At 38.1% G+C, this 22,243-nt stretch overlaps 1 protein-coding gene across 2 annotated transcripts in view; it reads left to right on the forward strand.

Moving 5' to 3' along the window:
• Window positions 1-22,243, forward strand: part of carmil3 (capping protein regulator and myosin 1 linker 3) — a 100,342-nt gene that overhangs the window by 44,915 nt on the left and 33,184 nt on the right. For both annotated transcript variants that reach the window (XM_066681083.1, XM_066681084.1), the window contains exons 12-18: window positions 1,600-1,686; window positions 3,633-3,742; window positions 4,844-4,921; window positions 5,632-5,708; window positions 14,077-14,181; window positions 15,709-15,778; window positions 21,618-21,699. In XM_066681083.1, coding sequence (XP_066537180.1) covers window positions 1,600-1,686; window positions 3,633-3,742; window positions 4,844-4,921; window positions 5,632-5,708; window positions 14,077-14,181; window positions 15,709-15,778; window positions 21,618-21,699 — 609 coding nt within the window. The remainder of the gene's footprint in view (window positions 1-1,599; window positions 1,687-3,632; window positions 3,743-4,843; window positions 4,922-5,631; window positions 5,709-14,076; window positions 14,182-15,708; window positions 15,779-21,617; window positions 21,700-22,243) is intronic.

Genomic DNA, 22,243 nt, shown 5'->3' on the forward strand with positions numbered 1-22,243 from the left:
TGTTTACATGCATTATAGGGGTGTTGTATGGAGCTCATAGCAACTAATAATGCATGGATTTATGAGGCAAGACCAGGCAAGTTTATTTATAGAGCACCTTTCATAGACAAGGGCAGTTCCAAGTGCTATACAGAATCAAAAGGAATAGTAAAAGCCAGTTAATTAAGAGCAATAATTATAAACATAAAAGGCATTTAAACATTTAGTGCAATAAAAGAAAATACATAAAAGGAATTAGATTACTTAGATAAGGCAATAAAACAAAACACATGATAAAAATGATTAAGCAATTAAAATTATATAGTAAAACAAAAGACTTTAAATTATTCATTGTCTGTAAGCGCTTATCCAGTTCAGAGTCATGGTGGGTCCAGAGCCTACCCAGAATTGTTGGGCACAAGGCAGGAACACACCCTGGAGGAGGTGCCAGTCCTTAACAGGGTGACACACACACAGACACACACACACACACACACACACACACACACTTTTTAGACGCCAATCCACCTACCAATGTGGGAGGAAACCGGAGCACCCGACACTACCTGCTGCTCCACTGTGCCATCCCGGTTGTAAATTAGAATAGAATGTGCCATTACAGAATAAACAGCTGTCATTATGGGGTCCACTGGTCTGCACCTGCCCCCACCATGGAAACTGGCACTCCCTGAGCAAGGGGAAAGCCCCCCCCCCCCAGAAGAACTTCAACAGAGGAGTCCCAGCCTTTTGGGTTTTGAACTTTGAGTTTTGGGGTTTTGAACTTCCAAGAGATTGGATCTGTGGTAAGGCAAGCGGACCAGTGAACTGTGAATATATGTATTTGATTATTAAAAGATGACAGAAGGTGATTTGCTTATTCACCAGAATATTTATTCAGACTTCCTTTTCCCCCTTAAATGATGCAGGCTTCTTGCTTTTTATTTGCCATCTTCTTATTTGAGTTTTCAGTTCCACAAAAATTGGACATTTCTGATTCTGTATAAGGAAGTACATGCCACATTCTTGTACTTTACATGCCAGCCTTCAATTTTGTACATGCTCCTGCAAATAACCACGGTACCATTTAAGGTGGATGTGCTCATTTTATCTAGATGTTTATGGTGCTATTTTAGTGCCATTTTTATTTATTCTGTGGGCCAGTGGTTTTAGCCGTTGTCTAAGAATATTTAGCCAGTTGGATGAAGTGTACAATCTTTGCTTGTGTGTGTTTTTATAGGCCTGTTTGTGTGTGTTTTTGTTTTTTTTTCGTGTGTCCTTTGCTGTTTATTCTCGGTCGATCAGGGTCAAAGTTTCAATGTATGCCACATTCAGTCACGTCAGAATCATGCCACTTTCCATTACATCATGTCAGAGACTGTGGGTGTGTGTATGGCTATGCATATAGTGTGTGTGTTTGTGAGTGTGTGTGTGTGTGTGTGTGTGTGTGTGTGTGTGTGTGTGTGTGCGCGCGTGCATGTGTGGGTATTTTTTTCTGTGGTGCTTTCTATTTTGACTGCAGTGATGCTACAGAATCATTTGAACATTTTCCTGTGTATGCATATTAGAATCCTGTGTTTAAGTCAGAGGCATTTTTACCTGTGTGTGTGTGATTTTCTGCAGGAGTGTCAAATCTTATCCACCAGGTGTGTTGCCTCAGCAAAGGCCTGCGTCTGCTCAATCTCTCCAAAACCTCACTGTCCTCAAAGGGTGTGTACCACACTAGCACCTCCTTGGGGAGCAAGTGCCCCTTGCTAACGCCACTTCACCAAAGCCTCTCAACATCCATTTAATTTATACCTTCTCTGACCACTTCATGAACTGCAACCGTTCAATATATGGCCACCTCTTTCACATAAGGGTATTAATAAAAAGATTTGGGGGCAGCTGTTATGGTTAGAAAAGGGGGCTTTAAATTGGAAAGCCACTGATTTGATTTAGCTCTTGTGCAGCTGCTCCTTATTGTCTCTAGTGTATAGATTATATTAGGTGTGTGCACAGTTCAATGTCTGCAACAATAACATTGATATCTCATGCAATTTGTAACTGCAGAGTGAATTCTACATGTTAGTATGGCATATAAAGAGTTAACTAGCTAGCTTCATTCACCTATCTTAGGTCTATTGCTTTGATCTTTTATTGCTAGTGCTATTGCCGGAGGATTTCACAGCAGGTTCATGGGATCCGCCTCTTCCCGGACAGCCCAGAGTACCTGTCTCTGAGGCTACCCATTCCAATACGCATTGCAGTGCAGAGGGGTAGCCTTTCAGCTTCCGATTAGAGGAGGGATCAATGGGCCTTCCCTTCAGTTCATATTCCAGTGTAATCCTACACGTACAATGTGACCGGTAAAGAGTTTAGTCCTGATAAGTTCACTGGAGCCTTGATTTAAGGGGGGCATGTAATAAAACATCATATCCCAAATGCTAACGCTAAGCTAAATGCAAGCAACAGTATAGACAGGAATAAGGCTTATAATGTGGACTTACAACTCAGGGTCGAAATGCCAGGAGCAAACCCAGCCTTTCTTTAAAAGCAGGGAGAGAATTGTACTCACAGAGAAAGTACATTATTTGTGCAGGAGGGTTGGGGGGGAGAAGAAAAGTGTGTGGTGAAATGGCCTTGTTAGCTGCATTTGATGAGGCATGCTTTTTGAGGCTGTGGCACGCTGCCATCGAAGCAGATCGCTAGCAGGCCTGTCTCTGAATCTGGGCCAATGAAGGATGACTCGTGGGGGGGGGGCTTTCTTTATACTCGCGCTAAATATGTTTAAAAGTTGAGCTGGTTGATGAATGCTGCTTTGTTTCTATTTGCTACATCATAATTGTGGTAAAAACACTTTGTAGGCTGGCATTAGTTTAGCTAATATAGCAGTATCGGGCAGTTAGCATTCTCCTCCAAAAGTGTTGAGCTGTACAATGACGTTAAAAATGGTGGTGGTTGGCTAGCTTCTGGCTTAATATGGAGGAAGCACGTGATAGCCTTGACCACTCTCTTCATATGTTGTATCTCTTTTGTTATCCACCCTTTATTATTATAATAATAATAATAATAATAATAATAATAATACTTATTATTATTAGTTTTGTTGTTGTTGTTTAACGAAGAGGTGGGTGGGAGTGCATATTAGTCTTTGTAAAGACCCTTTTCAAGACTAGAACTACAATGCTTCATGTAAGCAACAGCTCTGCCTCATTTGTTTTGCCTGTCATACTTTAGAATGTTCTGAAATCATGTCTGTTGAAACGCTGTGGTTTCAAGCAGAAATGTGTACATTTTAGGACCGGTTTCAGATGTTAGACAAAAAAAGAACTTCGGGTCCTGGGAAAACCATGTCATGTCTTTGCTCTCATTGATAGATATTAGATATTCTCATAGATTAGATATTTATAGCTAATTTGACATTGTGGTAACATATTCCCCTTAAGAATATGTTCTTTAAAACTTATATGGATAAATGATCCAATAGCTAAAGTTGTAGTGACTTCAAAAGCTTTTCCAAAAGCTGTTTTGGGGGGAAAAAAGTGGTACAAACTACCTGTTTTTTAACCATTGATTTCAGAAAGAAATTTTGGATGAGCCAGTGTTCATAAGATTTTAGACATATATTTTACATGCAAAAGTGGTTATGTTTATTATATTCCTTTTTTCCTCAGGTGTGACCTCCCTGTCTCAGGCTTTATGCTCTAGCGACGACTACTCCAACTCTCTGCTGCACCTTGACTTGAGCAAAAACCCTGGGGTTCTTTCAGGAGAGGACGCCACGGTCAGAGCACACAAACAAAGATATATCCTTGTATCTTTGCAGGACATATAATAATGATTGAACTTTTAAATATGCTGTGAGAATTTAATTACTACATTAACAAAGTGTTTCAATAATATCCAATAATATTTAGTAATATTCATTATGATTATGATGTTTAATATTATTATCAGTTTTTACATAAGGATAATTTTAACATTCACCCTGAACACACATGGCACATAGTAACCAAATAGCTCTATTTACCAAAAAAAGCTGTCCCAGCCAAATTAATATAAGGCCTACATTAAAAGTAAAAGATTCATACAAAATCTCAAAATAAGATAAATTAAAAGAACCTCTTTTGCAAATGTACACACAGAGCCTCGAATGGCTCCTTTTCACATTGTTTGTATTCTTGTATCTTTCCTTATTTTAGAGCAAGCCATGTTGTCCTCACTCTCACTTCCCTCCTGCTGTCTCTAGTGAAACGTCCACACAGAGTAAACAAACAATTTCATTGGCTTGATTCAGTGAAGCTATTGCCATATTACCTGAATTACCTGTGCACGTTGTCTTCTGACAAGACCAAAAAAAAAAAAAACCCTCCATGTGAATTATTATTTAATCTCATTAATTTGTCAAAAAAATGGTTACGGATCTAGATAGAACTGCCACTTAATCTGGGTGATGTTATATGTTGTAAGTAATCTTAAGGGCACAGAGTCAGGCATCAGACAGCAGACAAAACAGCCTCAGTTGTCAAGATAAAAACGTGTAATGTTATGTCTCATCTTTCATAGATCAGACCAAACATAGTGTTTCAAACAGCCTCAGGCAAAATTATTTAAGAAAAGAAGGGATTAGACTACGCTAAATGACCTCAGACAGAAAAGTATGTGTGATGTGTTCATGATTACATTTTTATTTTACATTTTAATTACATTAGATATTAACATGTTAGAAATCTATCAGTGCATTATTTTGACTTATAAGAAAACAGTAATATTTTGATCAATATATCTTGCAGCCATAAAAACTACTTATTTCTGTCTTTCTCTCACACTCTCTCCCATATAAGGAACATTTGTTAACTACCTGATTTCTCACTTGTATTTATAGAACTTGTACCTGTTCTTGGCTCAGCCTAACTGCTTGGTTCATTTGGATCTGTCTGGTACTGACTGTGCAGTGGACTCTGTAAGTTTTATTGACAGTAATTGAATTGGCCTTTTTCTCAAATCACGTTTAACTTCCTTTGTTGGTTGGTGTAGCACATTTTAACATGATTTCCGATCATCCCAATCTCGGATCCTCTTGTTCATTCTGAACTGATGGGAGTTAGGGATACAATGAAGTTACTGCAAATGAAAATCACAGAATTCCAGAAAATACATCTATAATCTTTGTGTAATATGAACAATCCAGGGTTAAATAAACAAGGGGCTTACTGCAGGTTTAATACCACCTTATTGGTCCGACCTTTTGACACCATGTTCTGCTCAGTAAAATCAGTGCAAGAAAACAACAAAGCTAAAGTGTGTCTATTTCTATAGCACCTTATATTTTTCAGCAGTTATCTTCTCATGTCTAAGTGGTTGAAGGTACCTACAGTAACATGTAATTTGGAACTGAAAATTCTGTTAAAAGGATTTGGAGCGTGTATGTATTTGCTACAGATGAAACAAAAAATTCTGTTAAGAAATGTGGAATGGGAAAATCTGTTAAAAAAAACTTATACTGCCTGAATGTAACTGTGGCACAATTTAAGGTAGAACAGACAGTACTATTAAGACGCTTTGGTGGCAGGATATATATTTTGTTTTCTTCTTCAGATTTGTTTTTTTGTTTTTTCTTTTTGTGTATCTTATATATTTAACAACCAAGAATTTTCACTGTTTGTCTTGCAGTTGTTTGGGGCTCTTCTTCGTGGCTGTTGTGCGGACCTCTCCTACCTGAATCTGTCTAAGAACTCCTTTTCTCACAGGTGAGCTTAAGTCTTTGTATTTCCGGCAGTAAGGCAGCTGACCTGGGATTAGCTGCTGCTTTTGTGTGGGGGTAAATCCTCTTTTGCATGCTTTAGCACAGGTGGCATTTGTCTCTGAGCTAGTTAGCCATCGTTCCAACTGTGACAAGTCTGGTAATTAGGCTCTCATAGCAGGTTCTCTGTTACAATGATTGGCCAAAAATTCTCTCTAGCCCTTAGTTAAACTATACGGTGAAAAATATAATTTACCACAGCATCACCCTCCATTACTGTCCATTAATCCATTGCTGGATACAAAGCTAACGTAGGACCACTGTATTCCGTAAACTTCAATATTTAATAAAATTGTATTTTGCCTCTGTTTAAACATTAAAATAGTTAAAGGCTGTGTGTTAAATATAATGATTTTATTTATAGTTATAACTATGACACAATGTACCTGGTGTTATGCCTTCAAGTCTAGGTAATGAGGAACCACCCACATATCCTGTAAATGGTGCATGGGGAAGAGTTAGTGATGCAAACACTCCAGGGTGGGGAAAATTAAATGACTACTTTATATAGGTCTTAATGGATTTAAACATCACATTTAACCCATGACAAATGGCAAACATCCAACTTACATCATAGTTTGTAATTTTTATGCTGCATTAGTAATCAGTGTATTTCTGCAATATAAACAAGTTAATTCTAATATTAGCTCCACATAATCCTCACAGGTTTTTTTTTTTTTGCTGCAATCTCATTTATGAAATATATTGATAATGTTCTACTTTGTGTAATATTTTATTATATTATATTGCAATTTCATATTAAATTCAATTGGATAAAAAAATCTACTGCAATCTCACTTTTCAATAAGGTGCTTGGTAAGAAACTAAAAGACGAAGGTCATAAGAGGACCAGCAACATTTTAAAGATATTAAATTAAATTCAAAAGTTCTTTATTTTTTTAAATCACATTGAACATTTCCTTTATCTGTAATCACAACACATCTTTAGGGGAGATTTTAAATTATAGCAGGTGATGGGGTGCAGCAAGGCAAATGAAATACACAGTGTATGTCACTTGCAATAAATACACTGTTAAGGTAATTTGTCACTATATTTCAATTTGTTTAATAAGAATTTAAGTTTACTGGGGGGAAAATATGTAATGATTTAGCACATCAGTTTTTGAGTAATACATAAACTGTGCACCAAAACTGCTGAGGATAAAAACAGAAGAAAATAAAAGAAGTCTTTATATATATATTTTTTAAAAAATCTTGTGCCTCCTTGTTTCTGTCTCCACAATCACCGCGCTGGACCCATGTGTATGTGAGAGTGCAAAGACAAGACTGAACAGAGCAAAACAAACATAACAAGCACTGAGAAATAAAAGTATTGATTATATACAGTGAAAACAGGACTGTAGAAGAAAGAAAATGCAGAGGATCTGCTCCTTGCTCCTCACTCCTGGGATCTTGCACTGAACTGAGCTGCAGCTCATTATCATTTAAAGAAACAAGTGCTGAAACCAGCTGTTCTGTACAGGGAGAATGGTGCTGCCATGTATGATCCTTGTGGTATTTAGACCAATGCATGTTACAGATGTTTCATTAAGAAACCAATACTCTGTTTTCACTGGTGGAAAAGGGTAGAAAATGTCCCCTTATGTATAATAACATGTACGTTGTTTGCTGGGTAGCTGTTCCATAATTCAACCAATCATAAAACCCTGTCTGAGTTTGGGTAATTCCATAGTATCCACTGAAATTAAAAAATAATAAAATGAAGTTGTGTATAGATTACAGTGCTTTTACTTTAAGCTCTATATCCACTATACTTACAGCCCTGTATAATGAATCCACACAAATGAAGTGATGTGTAGTCATACCCTCCTGTAGCCTCCCACCATTTCACACATCCTCAGTCTCTCTCCATCACTTTGAGCATTGTTCATTGTTAAGTTGTCATTATTCCCTGCGAAAAAACAGTATGACAACTATTTACAGCATGTTCATTGTCTTAGGTAAAGTCAGTAATATAGAGATGATTTAAAGCATACAGGGAGTCGTTGGCTTATTTTGGTTATTCACTATGCTAATACTGCATCATTTTAGATGAGACCCTAGAGTATCTGTGGATTTCTGTATCCTCAGGGGTTCCTGGATACCGACGGATGATTATATTTCCAAATATTTGTGATGCACCGTAGAATCTGTGAATTGTGATGTCTTTAATAAAAGCACAGTCTGTCATTTTTTACCTTAAAATTAAAGCTCCAAATCATTATGATGCTCCACTGTGCTCAGCAATGCAGAAACTACACTATGTAACATGTGGAGTAGGATAGCAATTGTATTGTGACTTAGAAAGTCTTTGTGAGGATAGAAATACTTTTGTGGGCAAGAGTGGGCAGGGGTTGTGAAATAACAGCACTGTGTCCTCCGTAAACATCCATGGCTGAGGTGCCCTTGAGCTGGGTCCCTAACATCCAGTTGGTTCATGGGGACTGGGATAGCTGCTCTGACGGTCTGGATGTGTGAGTGCTCACTGCCCCTGGTGTACCCCTGGTGTGTGTGTGTGTGTGTCTCACATTAGAGCTGACTGCAGCATCACTGTAGGATTAAAGGAAGCACATTTACAAGTCTAGTTTGTTGTATGTTTATGACTTCTTAGCTCCGTTAGCCTTGTAGCTCCAGTGGAAGTCTAAAGAAGTAGACTTCAGACATTAAACATGTCGAGGCTTATTCACTACATTTGAGGTGGAAGCAAAATTAGATTCTTGGCCGAACCACTGCTATAAGCTATAACACGGTGGTAATCATCAGTGAAATGGAGTCTGTGTGTGTGTGTGTTCCTGTATTCAGACATTTTTGAGGACAAAATATCCTCACAGTAGTAAGAAAGCATGAATAGACTTTAGAATTTGGGACATTTTGCAGCTTACTTGCTCCCACTTTTTTGTTTCTTTCTTTCTTTCTTTCTTGTATAACTTTTCTGCATTTTCCACCCTTTCTTTCTTTTTCTTTTTTTCTTTCTTAAATCATTGTTTTATTCTTTCTTGCTTGCTTTCATTCTTTCTTTTTTGTATCTGAGGTCTTCCTTATTCCTCCTTTTCTTTCTTTCTTACTTTTCTTTCTTTCTTTCTTTCTTTCTTTCTTTCTTTCTGTATTTTTTCTTTTTTTCTTGTATCCACTTCTCCCATTTTTCCTCCATTTCTTTCTTTCTTTCTTTCTTTCTTTCTTTCTTTCTTTCTTTCTTTATTCATTTATTTATTATTGCTAAAACATTTGTTCCTTTTCCCCTCACTTTCTTATTTTCTTTCATTCATTCATTAATTAATTAATTAATTAATTAATTCATACTATCTCATCTCCTTCTATTTATCTTTCTTTTTTCTTGTATCCCAGTTCTCCCTTTTCCCTCCCTTTCTTTCTTTTTCTTAAATCAATGTCTTTCTTTCTATCTTTATTTCTTTCTTTCTTATCCCCTTCCAATTTTCTTTCTTTCTTTCTTTCTTTCTTTCTTTCTTTCTTTCTTTCTTTCTTTCTTTCTTTCTTTCTTTCTGCCATGACCTTTTAACAAAACAAGAACTTAAATACTTTCCTTGTCATGGAGTTCCTCTCAGTAATCTTTGGTATCACAAGTTAGTAGTTTAAAATGGACTTGAAGTCTGCTGTGGATATGTTGATGTTCGTGTGGTTGTGTTCCTGTTCTGTTCACAAAACAGACTAATTTTCTTTGGATAGAGGTCATGGAAGCCCTGGTGAGGATAGAATTACAAGCATCTATTTGTTTGTGTGTTGTGGAGCATAGAGAGCTGCAGGCTGTAGCGATGCCAGAAAAGAGAAAGCCCAGAACAACATGGTGATGTATATCTGCCTCGCTATAACTCCCTCTAGAAGCCACCACCGCAATAGCATCTCCCAGCCGCTCATAACTGCATTATGAGGAATTCTATGAAAAATGAGACTCATTTTAGAAAGACTTACTGCTCATTTCCCAAGTCGCTCTCTCTCTCTCTCTCTCTCTCTCTCTCTCTCTCTCTCTGTCTCTCTATCTCTTGTTCTGAATAACCATGCGAAAAACATTTTTGCTGCTAATGACTTCTGAATTTGTGAGGGAGAGGGGGAGAGTGGGATGAATTTGGAAATGATTGGGTGCATTTATATTGAACTCCTGCTGTACATCCCCTCTTTCTTGGTCAGAAGCAGTTCCTCTATCTCTCGTCCACCCACACTGTCTCCCAAACACACGAACGCAAAATAGAAATACAAACGCCTACAGTGTCAGCTTTGTAGGTGGGCAGCACTTTAAGTAAAATCAAACCTTGTTGCTCTAGTTAAATTGGGATGAAACCAGTGATTTTCTCATCTTTTGCTAATGCTACACAAGCAGGTTTTCAGCAAGAGGAATGTTACCTCTGAACACAAGCTACAGTGTTAGTTAGGTAGGTGACTATTAAAAAATAGTAGCCTGAGCTAATGTAGCTAGTTAGCAGGCTTATCTACACAGTCAGAAAAAAGGTACTGTACTGGTACATTATTGTAACTAAAGGTACATTTGTACAACTAAAAAGTCCAGTTGTGTTCCCTGAAGGTACATTACATTCTCTTCTCTGGTAGCAGAGGTGAGGTAAACTAAAATAACATAATGAAGATGAAATCAGCACACCTTTATAGAATATGGTACAATCATGTTGTCTAATTAAAGGTACTGTGTATGTATCCTTGAGGGTATCACCACAGTGACAACAAATGATACCAACAGTGATACCATTCACTTCATATATATGATTCATGACCAGTCATTAAAATTTCAATGCTATTAACAGCAAATATTACACAGGCATTTTCAGAAAGACTTTGGAATACAAGAAAACATAGCAGAAAATTTTGGATTGCAGGAGAATATTACAGAAAACCACGAGAACAGGAGAATCAGTGTTTGTTCTAGAATTTTTTTCAGCAGATGCGGCAGCCCTGACCACCCCCCCTCCATGCAGCCAACTCCATTCTCAGCAGGTGAATGTGAAAAGCCAAAAAACATCAGATTTAAGTTGGTTTATACACTCTACTGGCATACATTCAATGAATAAAGGACTTAGCCTCACTTATCACGCTTGGTATCAATTCACACACTGGTTATTTTGGAGCTGAAAGATGCGAGCTGTACTGGGTGAAGACAGTAAAGTTAGCTGAGGAAACCTGGCTTTAGAATTTGTTTACCAAAATACTGGCTGCCTTTCTCTGTTTAAATTTCCGTCTACTGTCTACTTTCAGTAGTAGAGTAGTGTTCTCACTATGGCTTTAATTGAACCTAGTACTGCTGCGTAGCGCATTGGGATGCACTAAGGAACCAGAGCGAGTTTGGAATTGGGCACAGTGCAGTGCATGCAGCCATGTATCCATTGCATTTCCTGTATCCATTGTTTTAAATTAAAAGCCACACTACATAATATTCTGAAGCAGCAGTAGCAGCAGTTTTGGAGCGGTGGGCCACTACTGCAAAATTAATGTAGCTGAAACACTGAGGATATGTCAGAAAGACTTGCTTCCCTCTTTTGCAATGTTGTTTACTTTAGAGGAACTTCCATATCTCTGTATTTATCTTTATGCTTAATTCTTGTTAATATATTGCTCATTAAAAGGTTAATTTTTGGGCATTTTGTTTATAATTTTTATTTTTTATTTTTGCAGGAAAGTGGATGAAAAATTATAAATTGATGAATACAACTAAAATACAGACAAATTAAATTCAATTTGTTGCTACTTATGTAGACAGATCCCTGCATTTTAAGAGACAATGTATAAAATTGAGTATTATATGTCAGTTTACACACAAATGGTCAGCTGGATTTGTTTAGAATGACTGAATGACCACGTCATAGTGCGTCTGCAGCAGCCGATAAGACTAAAAACTCATGAATGTTGAAGAGCACCATTTTCCCCATTCAGACACAGACACACACACACACAAACAAACAAGCCAGTTTTAGCGTAATGGCAATTGGTGTGCATAATCATGTAAAGCATGAAAACATTATCTTGTTCAGTTTTGCTGTTTCCACATGAGCATGACCTGTGCTGTCTACTCTCACTTCCTTCCCACTCTTGATATGGAAAATGAATTATTCGTCTGGTCCAAAAACTATTTATGGGAAATTGAGGCCTCTCGACACATTGCAGTTTTTTATGAGGTGTTTTGTTTATTTATTTATTTATTCCTTCCAATTGGGATGTGCATTTATTGATGGCAATTTGGAAATGATAAAATATTAATGAGCAGGTTTACCTCAAATTTAGGCACTAGACACCTTATTTATTTATTTAAACATTTTCTACATTGAATTCTCTGCCCAATTTTTCTGTTTTGGTGCAATGCATGCCGGTTAGATTTTTGTGTCCAACTTGCGTCTGAGCCTGCGATATGGCCCGATGACACACAGCTCTATAATCTCATGAGTGCAAGATAGTTGCAAGCTCCGGAGCCAGCTGCTGCAGTTGCTCCCCACGAGCTGAGACCAGGGACAGCCTGATGATGACAGAGCTTAATACTCATTGGCTAGAAGCTCAGCTGAAACCTATGATGTATGCTTCTTTAGATCTAAAATGTAAATCAATTATTTCTCTTAAAGACCCAGTAAGTACAATAATAGTGTCATGATCTCTCGTAGAGTGAGTTTATTTACTTTATTATTTTAAATATGTTGTAGTTCATGTAATGAACTGCCACGAGATCTGCCAGACCTCATGTGGGCTGCAGGTGGCAACTGTTCGTATTGACGGCTCTTCTACCCTCCCCTCCCAGCTGCAACTGGCTGCTCACTGATCAACAAGGCGAGGCGCAGTTCATCTTGAACAAGCCTATAATGTTACCAAACTTGGGAGGCTGAGCCCATGCTTCCTCAGAGACCCATGAAGCTAGGCAACACTTCATTTAATTTCACACTGTTGTCAACATAATTTCTTTTTGAAGCTCAATACACTTCAGAAGGAGAAAACGAACTGCCCAGTTTTCTCCCAAATTTTACAAATGGCCACTTTCACCATCTATCTAGGACCCTCCAATCATACAGTGCAAGCTGGAACGCTAGCACATGCTTCCTTAGAGACACATGAAGCTAGGCAACATTTCATTTTGAACTGTCGTCAATGTAACTTCTTCGGGAACCTCATCACACTTGGAGGAAATTATGAACTGCTGTATTTTTTCCACATTTTTCACATTTCCACGTTCCACTGTACCTAAAACCCACAGTGTTAACAAGCTGGGAGGCTAGCATATGCCTCCTCAGAGACACATGAAGCTAGACAACGTTTCATTTTGAACTCGTCAACATAACGTCATTAGGAAGCTCAAAACTTTTGGAGGAGAAGACTAATGACCAAATTCTGGTAGGTTATTTGCCCCACAACTCTGACGGCCGAAAGGGATAAGCTTTTAACAGGAAAGGCTATCACAGCCAGTGTGGGCGAGGCTAATTTTGACCTCCCAACAATGAACTATAAAAAATAACTAAATAACAATAAGTAAAGTCATGTTTACAGACTTAATTTTTCTGGAACAGCATGTTCCAAGCAGCATGTTTGTAGCTAATGCTAAAAATTAACTATATATTTTTTTTCCACAAGGATATTCAGTGCATAATAGAACATTGTCATGCCATTGAAAATCAGCGAAAACAGAGTGAAAAAATGGGAATAAAATTCTCAGTGTAGAAATGTAGTAGCCTTTAGTAAAGCAAGAAAACGTCTTCATTTTAGAATCCGTGGCATTGCTATGTCACCATTGACAACACCAAGGTATTTTAAAAGACCATTTTGCCCTGACCGAGTTACATTATTTGGCTTTTTAAGCTTTTATTTTCAACCAAAAATTGTTTGTGTCTATGGGAAACATTCTTATTGACAAATTTAATATAAAATGTTATGGGGTAAGACCGCCCCCTACTGGGATAGCCTTCACAGAATGGGTTATTTCTGAGTTCTTGTGTAGCCAGGAGGATTTCCAGAATGCTATTGATGTGGATAAATGGAAGGCAATTACATTGTCTGAAATATCCAGACTTCACCAAATTATGGTTTAAATAACAATTCCTCATCTTGTAAGTTACATAAGGATTCTTTTTCTCGGAAGCCTGATAGTGATCTTTTGAAGTTATATTTGACGGCCAGTATAGTGGTCATACATTATGGATTTTTTTTTTTCTTGTCTGCAGATGCATCAAGGTAACATGAAAGGCCTTTGAACTCCACTGCTTCTCAGAGGAAGGGTACTAATCAGAGTTATTAGATAAGGATGAAAGGCCCTGGCTGATTTTCTTCCTCTCCTGTTGTCATTCTTGGTCTCATTTTCTTTTTCTCCTTTGCTTCATCAGGAAAGTGAGAGAAACCCTCCCTACCTTCCGTCAGTTCTTCAGCTCAGCATTCAGCCTCACACACCTCAACTTGTCATCTATGAAGATGCCACCGGACGTGCTCAGGTGGGCCAACAATTATGGCTATGTATATTGCTCAATGGTTTCCTTACTTTAATACTCAAACTCACTGTAAGAATGAATGAATGAACCGGTCATGCTAGGATGATGCCATGAACTGAGGCTTGCTTAGTGATTACCATGTGCTCAATCTTGCTAAGCCAAATTAAGCTATGTCAATAATGCTAAATAATTTTAGTGAATCATACTTAATGAAAGGGCGGCATGGTGACGCAGCAGGTAGTGTCGCAGTCACACAGCTCCAGTGGCCTGGAGGTTGTGTGTTCGATTCCCGCTCTGGGGGAGTTGGTGTGTTCTCCCCGTGTCCGCGTGGGTTTCCTCCGGGTGGTCCGGTTTCTTCCCACAGTCCAAAAACACATGTTGGTTGGTGGATTGGTGACTCATAAGTGTCCGTAGGTGTGAGTGTGTGAGAGAATGTGTGTGTGTGTGTGTGTGTGTGTGTCTATGTTGCTCTGTGAAGGACTGGCGCCCCCTCCAGGGTGTATTCCCGCCTTGCGCCCAGTGATTCCAGGTAGGCTCTGGACCCACCGCGACCCTGAATTGGATAAGCGGTTACAGATAATGAATGAATGAATGAACACTTAATGAATCAAATCAACTGAATCCTGCTAGGTGATTTCTTTCAGTGGAAACCTGCCTGCACAATTCCATGAACTGATGAGTGATGTTAAGTGATTGTCATGAACTGACTCATGCTAGGTCAGTCCTATGAACTGAGCCAGCTGAGCCATGTTAACTGCTTTTTATGAGCTGAATCGTGTTTACTGAATCAAATGTGAAGGAATGTGTGAGTGTGTGATAGCCTGTGATTGTCTGGTGACCCGTCCAGGGAGTGTTCCAAACAAGCAAAAGTGTCGTTTTGACCTTTCTTGGTTAAAATGCTCCAGCAGCAAAAACTCCATTGCTTCCTTGTTTTCTTTTGAGAAGGTGAGTGGAATATTGTTTTTTCGAGGGATTCTTCATATTATGAAAACACAATTATACTGAGACAGAATGCCCTGGAAGTATTAGCGATACTATCCCTGCTTTCAACATGGTCATCCCCATGAGGGAGACCCTCATAAGGAGCGTATAATTATATGATTCTCAGTCTCAACAATTTATACTTTATAGAAAATAATGTGAAGAAATCACTTTGCATCTTTGAGGTGGTGACATGACTGAATGCTCTTTTAAAGTAAGCTTTGTGGGGACAGGTATCATGTGGGTCATAGTGTCTATCTAGCACAGTCCAGCCTGTCACACCCAGCTGCTTTTATTTATTTCCAGGTTTTTTTAGCTGGTTCTTCACAGAACACTTGAATAATCTCTAAGCCTCTTTGCCTCTAATCCCTTAAGAACTGTGTAACACTTTCTCCAAGGCTAAAAGGAAGCTGCCTGATTTGATTTTTAATGGAGATCAGCCTTGACAGTCCTCAGTAAGAGGGGCTTTGAGACTGCTGAGGGGGGATTCCTGCTAATGACCATTTTCTCTTTCTGTCTGTCTGTCTGTCTCTCTCTCTGTCTCCTCAGGGCTCTCTTTCTCGGACTGTCCTCCAACCCTCACATCACTGACCTGCACCTGGACGTCAGTGGCTGTGAGGTAACCAGCTGGCTGTGGCTTTTTCTAGTTTCTATTTGTCTGTGGCTCTGTTCAAGCCTAGGATTTAAAAACCTTGCACCCTTCCTCTTGGGAAGTCCTCTTGGGAAGTGAAATTAAAAATACCAAGAGTAAGAAGAATATACATTTATAAATGACTGAGAAACTGACAACCCAGAACTAACCTCTTCATTTAAATCATTAAAGAAACACAATGTAGTTTTACTACAACCATAAAATTTAACAGACATTTTAGTACTTTAGCCATTTTCAAATGTTCAGGTGTTTCTGGGATTTCAAAAACAGGAAAGCCCAAAATACATACCCAGCTACATGGAGTTTTATAAACACACTAATGCCCCCACCAAATGTCTCCCCACCACTTCCCTTTACAATATTTCAGGCAAAGACACACTCACGTTAAATAAGACAAATTCAACAGTCCTCCCCTCTCTGTGAGGTATAATATGTGTGTAAATATACCGATTTGTACTGCTGAGTTTGTGAACAGTGTAGAAACTTGACCAATGCAGAGCCAAACACAGCCCCAAAAACACACACAAACAGGGCATGTTCCAATTTTATTTCCTATTATTTGTTTATATGAAACTTTGTAAGTGACCCACTGAGCAATAATGCTGTGTTTTAGGCTCTCAGCTCTTTCTTGAGTTACTGAACCTCGACAAGCCAAAGGACGAAGCCACAGTTCGAGCTGCAGAACCTACTTTTTTTGGTTCCAGATGGGAACTTAATTATCTGCTTCAGGAATCAGAAGATGTTAGTGGAAACATGCTGAATGGTTCCAAATTTAGTTAATGAAATGGAACCATTCCGGTTACTCAGTGGTGGAAAAGTGCTATGTGAAATATGGATGAACTAACAACAGACGGTGTAGTAATGCCACCTTGTGAAATGTGGCTGAACTAGCATTAGAAGTCAGTCAGTAAGCAAAAATGCCTCTTCTAGGCACAAATAAAAAAAAAAAAAAACACAAATAATTCAAAAGCATGTAGTAATAATAATGTTAATAATAATATTGAGGGGCGGCATGGTGGCGCAGCAGGTAGTGTCGCAGTCACACAGCTCCAGGGACCTGGAGGTTGTGGGTTCAATTCCCACTCCGGGTGACTGTCTGTGAGGAGTTGGTGTGTTCTTCCCGTGTCCGCGTGGGTTTCCTCCAGATGCTCCGGTTTCCTCCCACAGTCCAAAAAAAAAACCACACATTAGTAGGTGGATTGTATTCCCGCCTTGCGCACAATGATTCCAGGTAGGCTCTGGACCCACCCCCTGAACTGGATAAGCGGTTACAGATAATGAATGAATGATATTGATAAAATGTATATTATATTAACAAATATGATGTTGATGTTTTTTTCTAAATAATAATAAACATAAAATAAGTATTATTATGTTTATTTTTATGAATAGTAGTGGTTTGTAGTCATTTGAGACTTAATTATGGCATTTTACTTTCTGTTTTTTTTTTTTTTTTTTTTTTTTTTTTTGTGGTTCACGGAGCCTATTTGTACAAGTACAAGCCTCATTCTTTTGTGTTGTATTTTGTGTTAAATTCACTGTGTTTTAATTTGCAGAAGTAAAGGATGTGTTAGTGTGTGTTCTTTAAACTTTTGTGTACCACTCTATCTGCATTCTTTTCTGCAGTCTGTGGCAAAACGACAAGCGAAGCAGATAGCTGTTTTATTTTTTGTTCATGCTGCTGTTTTCCATCTGTGTTGCTTTTCATTATGATTTTATCATCACATAAAAACAAAAGTCTAAATGCTGACCTTACAATTCAATTTTCTTATCTATTCTTTAGAGTATGAGAAAGATGAATATGTTAATTTATTGTTTTAGGCACTGTATTGAGGCTTCATTTTGTTCTTTGAAATGTCTAGATCTGACCTTATAAAAATTCAGTCAAACTTGAACTTGATGTTGTTAAAAATTTACGTTTAAGTTTTAAATTGAACATTGTGTTATGTAGTGGTCTATCACTTGAAATAGTGGACATTGTAGACACACAACTTTAAACAAAATTGGATGCCAATTGGCAGGCAGGGTATAAAGCTCTTCTCTGGAGTGATGGACCACCATCCACTGCTTCTGAGTGGTGTTCGTGATGTAGCGCTCATCATACTCCAAAATGAGTACTTAAAATCAGTCACTGAATGCCATCAAATTTTTACTGAAATCTTTCAGCATATAGTTCAAAGCCTTCCCAGAAGAGTAAAGCATGACACAATCTCATTGGGCAATCTCATTGGAAAGGAAAATCTCACTTTAGAGATTACTATGGCACTGCTGTGGTCGGTGTGTTCCTTTAAAGGAACACCAGGTAAGATCTAGATTTACCAGATAAGGTTTTTAGTTTTTATTGCTTGTGAGGCTCCCTCTAGTGTAAGAGATTTTTTACAGAACTGTAATGAAATTATTGGTTAGGGGGAGGGAGTGGCAGTAGTTCCCTACCCTTCTTCAAAATTTACATAGTGCAGTTTCTGCAGTGCTGAGCCCAAAGTAGCAATGACAGAAGCTCTATTCTCCCTGTTACCGCTCAGGTGAGCAGCATAATGATTTTGAAGCTGTAATTTTAAGCTAAAATATTATGGAGAGTTCCTTTAAAGATGAAATCTGTTTTTCTTCAGTTTTGATTTTCACATAATGAAACCCTAGTGGCCTGAATATATTAGAAATTCTGCAGGAGACACAAACTAATTTTGAGATTTTATTGTGTAGCTGTGGCCAACAACCACGTAAAACACATAAAACACCAGCATGCGTGAAAAGGTTTTCTCATGTATTATTAGTCAGAACACTGCATTATATCAAGATCTAAGCTGCACGGTACGGTAGAGGTACATTATTGGTCACTAAAGGTACAAACAGTTTAAATGTATATTTAATGATACAACAGTGGTTTTAGAGTCCAATTGTGTTCCCCAAATGTACATGACATCCTCTTTTCCAGAAGGAGAGGTGAATATTTGTAATCTTTAGTCCTGGAGATGAAATTTGGCGTATGGAACCAACACAATTGTAAAATCTACAATTATAATAGAACGAGGTATAGTTATGTTCCTTAATCAATAGGTACTGAATATATACCCTTAAACGTAACACCACAGTGATTTTTTTTTTCTCTGAGAGTGTGCGAACACAGAGACATGAGGTTTCTTAGAGTGTTGGTAGTATGAATTACCAGATCACAGATACTTCACTCAGGCCTCATCCACACAGATCTGGATATTTTCAAAGCATAGTTTTTCCTCTAAATAAAATAAATAAATAATACAAAAAGATATTTTCACCAACAATGTTTTCAAAATATATTTGAAAAATGTGATCTGGTTCCCACCCTCCTCCAAAAATGATGTAGTGCTGTTTCTGCAGTGCTGAGTCTGGAGTAGCAATGACAGAGGCTCTATTGTCAGTTACAGTTCAGTGAATAATATAGTAATACTGTTTCAGTTTTTACACTAAATATTATACTTTGTTTTAATATAAATAAAAAGTCCAAAATTGTGTCATGTGACAAATGTAGCAGCATGGAGCTTAGGCTGCTTATGAATCCTTGGATGAGGAGAGAAAGAACAAGAGCATGTGTTCTGTTCACATGTGCTAAAAGAGAGAATCTCTTTTTTTTTTTTTTTTTGCTTTTTAATTTTCAGACTTAGTAATAAAAGTCCTGGACAAATGAGATGATTTGGAATGATTTTGCTTCTATATTTTTATACATAGATCACATTTTGACTGATATGTTTTAGTTGTTGTGGGGGCAATTTTAAATTTTCTTTTTATGAGCAATGGGGGCTTTCAGAGGAAAAGTTTGTATACTTCTGGCTTAGTCAGAGCCTGCAGTGATTTCATTCTCTATCTCATGTGAGTTGTACATCAAAGAAAAAAAGTAGAGGTCAAAAACTACTTTCATTTACTGTTTGCTATTTTTGGTGTTGTAAATGACTTACTGCTGGTTTAAGGTCACTTGTCCAGGCACAGTAGCATGTGGAGTAATTGAGAATGATGACGGTGAGCAGTTTGTTTCTTTGCGGAAAAGAGAAATTGACTTTGTGTCTCAGCAAGTGAAGTGTGGGCGAGTTATTGCAGTTCAGGGATGTTTGGGGAAGGTTTGTGTTTAAAACACACACCTGTAGCATTGAAGTGACTCACTTGGAAATTCGCTTTATTTATAATGTGATATTAACTCTTGGAATCTGTCAAAAAACCTTCCTACAGGTTCCTTCCACAGTAGTGCAGAGTTTGGTACTATCTACAGCTAATGCTTTTCGTCTGACAGAGGTCTAAACATTGAGAATTTGATGGCAATCAGTAACCTATCACTGTAATTCAAAATTCAAATATTCTCCCAATCTTTTATTATCATTTTATGTTGACAGTTTCTTAGTATTAAATATAAAAAAATTCTTTTTTTTTTTCCAACAATAAATAATCTAAATGTTAAGTAATTTGAGAATGGTAGCATGAAGAATAATTTCTGAATTAGTGATTGTGATTGTAGCGTATTAATTCTCAATTTTAGGGTCATTTTTAATATAATAACTTGACAAAAACGTGAAAATAAATAAATAAATAGATACATTTTTTTATTTACAATTATATATTAAGGCAGCTTCGTGGTGCAGCAGGTAGTGTGTCGCTGTCACACAGCTTCAGGATCCTGGGGTTGTGGGTTCAATCCTGCTCCAAGTGACTATCTTTGAGGAATTTGGTGTGTTCTCCCCATGTGGGTTTCCTCCAGGAGGAGTGTGGTGTGTTTTCCCTTTGTCTGCGTGGGTTTCCTCTGGGTGACTGTCTGTGAGGAGTGTGGTGTGTTCTCCCTGTGTCTGCGTGGGTTTCCTCCGGGTGACTGTCTGTGAGGAGTGTGGTGTTTTCCCTGTGTCTGTGTGGGTTTCCTCCAGGTGCTCTGGTTTCCACCCAAAGTCCTAAAACACACATTGGTAGGTGGATTGGTGACTCAAAAGTGTCCACAGGTGTGAATGTGTGAGTGTGTGTCCCCCTGTGAAGGACTTGCGCCCAGTGATTCCGGGTAGGCTCTGGACCCACCGCAACCCTGAGGCTCATTAGTGGCTGCTCCAGAGCTTTTCTTTGTGCCCCATGCTTTCTAAAAAAAAATAAATAAATAAATAAAACTTGTTGTGAAAGCATTGTGATGGAAAGTTTACAGTATGTATTTTCTGTTTTAGACCTGTTTTATCATAGTTGCCTCGGTGTCGGTCACCCTTTCTATGGAGTATAAAGTTAATTTACTATATACATAGTTGCTGTATGCCTTAGGTGAAATAGACAAAATTTACAAAAAATAGAAATGGCTTATTGCATACACACATTTAAAAACAAATGACTCACAGATAAATAGATGGAAGGTTTCAAGGCCTTGCGGAAAATTTCAGCTCATATTTAACTTTTCTCTTCTCTCTCACTCTCTCCCTTTCTCTTTTATCAGTGCTCACATTTCCTCTCATATTCTCTCAGTTCCTTTCAGCCTTCTCCGTCATCTCTTGACTCCTTACAGAGCCATTCACATTTGTAGCCGAGCGCACTCGCCTTGAAAATCGAACGCAACTTTCTCTTCGCGCTTTCACTGCTGCCCAGTTCTTTTCTCCTCGTTTTTCTTTTTCTTTCTCTTCTTTTCTTTTACATTTTTTTCAGCAGCTAATTAAATTTAGATGAGCTAAAGCTGTGGGGACTGGAATTCATCTGCTGCTTTAACAGCTATTAATCTCCATTAACATGGAAAAACATTCTCTCTCTCTCTCTCTCTCTCTCTCTCTCTCTCTCTCTCTCACACACACACACACACACACACTCACTCACTCTCTCTCAGCTCAGGTCAGCAGGAGCAGCTGTAATTCAGGACTTATTCCCCCAAGTCTCCTGCATCAGCACCTTGGACATTTCAGATAATGGTAAGACACTAGACAGTGCAATAATGTCCAATAAAAATAGACCACTCTTTTATTTATTTCATTTCCAGTCAAGTTTCAAGTGTCCCATAAGAACAGGAAAGATATGTTTTACAAAAATAAAGAGACTTGGATCATCAGATGCAGACAGCAGACTGTCTATAACTGAACTATGGGGGAAAAAAATCTCCCTGCAGATGAATGAGTAGGAGGGGTGAGTGTATAAAAGGCGGATAGATTTGAGTATAGGTGAGTGGTGAACGTGTGAGGGTGAGTGAGTTGAATATATGAATGTGTGAGTGACTGAATGAACAAGTGTTTAGAGTGCAGGTGAGTGAGTGGGTGAATGGGTGAGTGAATATGGGATTGAGTGAAAAAATTGGTGAGCGTGAATGAGTGGATGAATAGTTGAATGGATGAATGAGTGAGTGGTTGAGTGAGTCAGAAGGTAGGTGGGTAAGTTGAGCATGAGTGTATAAAAGGTTGATTAATTTGAGTGGGTGGTTAGGTAAAATGGCTGAATAGATTAATGCATGAGTGACTGAGT

This window comes from Hoplias malabaricus, chromosome 9, assembly GCF_029633855.1.
Source record: "Hoplias malabaricus isolate fHopMal1 chromosome 9, fHopMal1.hap1, whole genome shotgun sequence".
Classification (NCBI taxonomy): domain Eukaryota; kingdom Metazoa; phylum Chordata; class Actinopteri; order Characiformes; family Erythrinidae; genus Hoplias; species Hoplias malabaricus.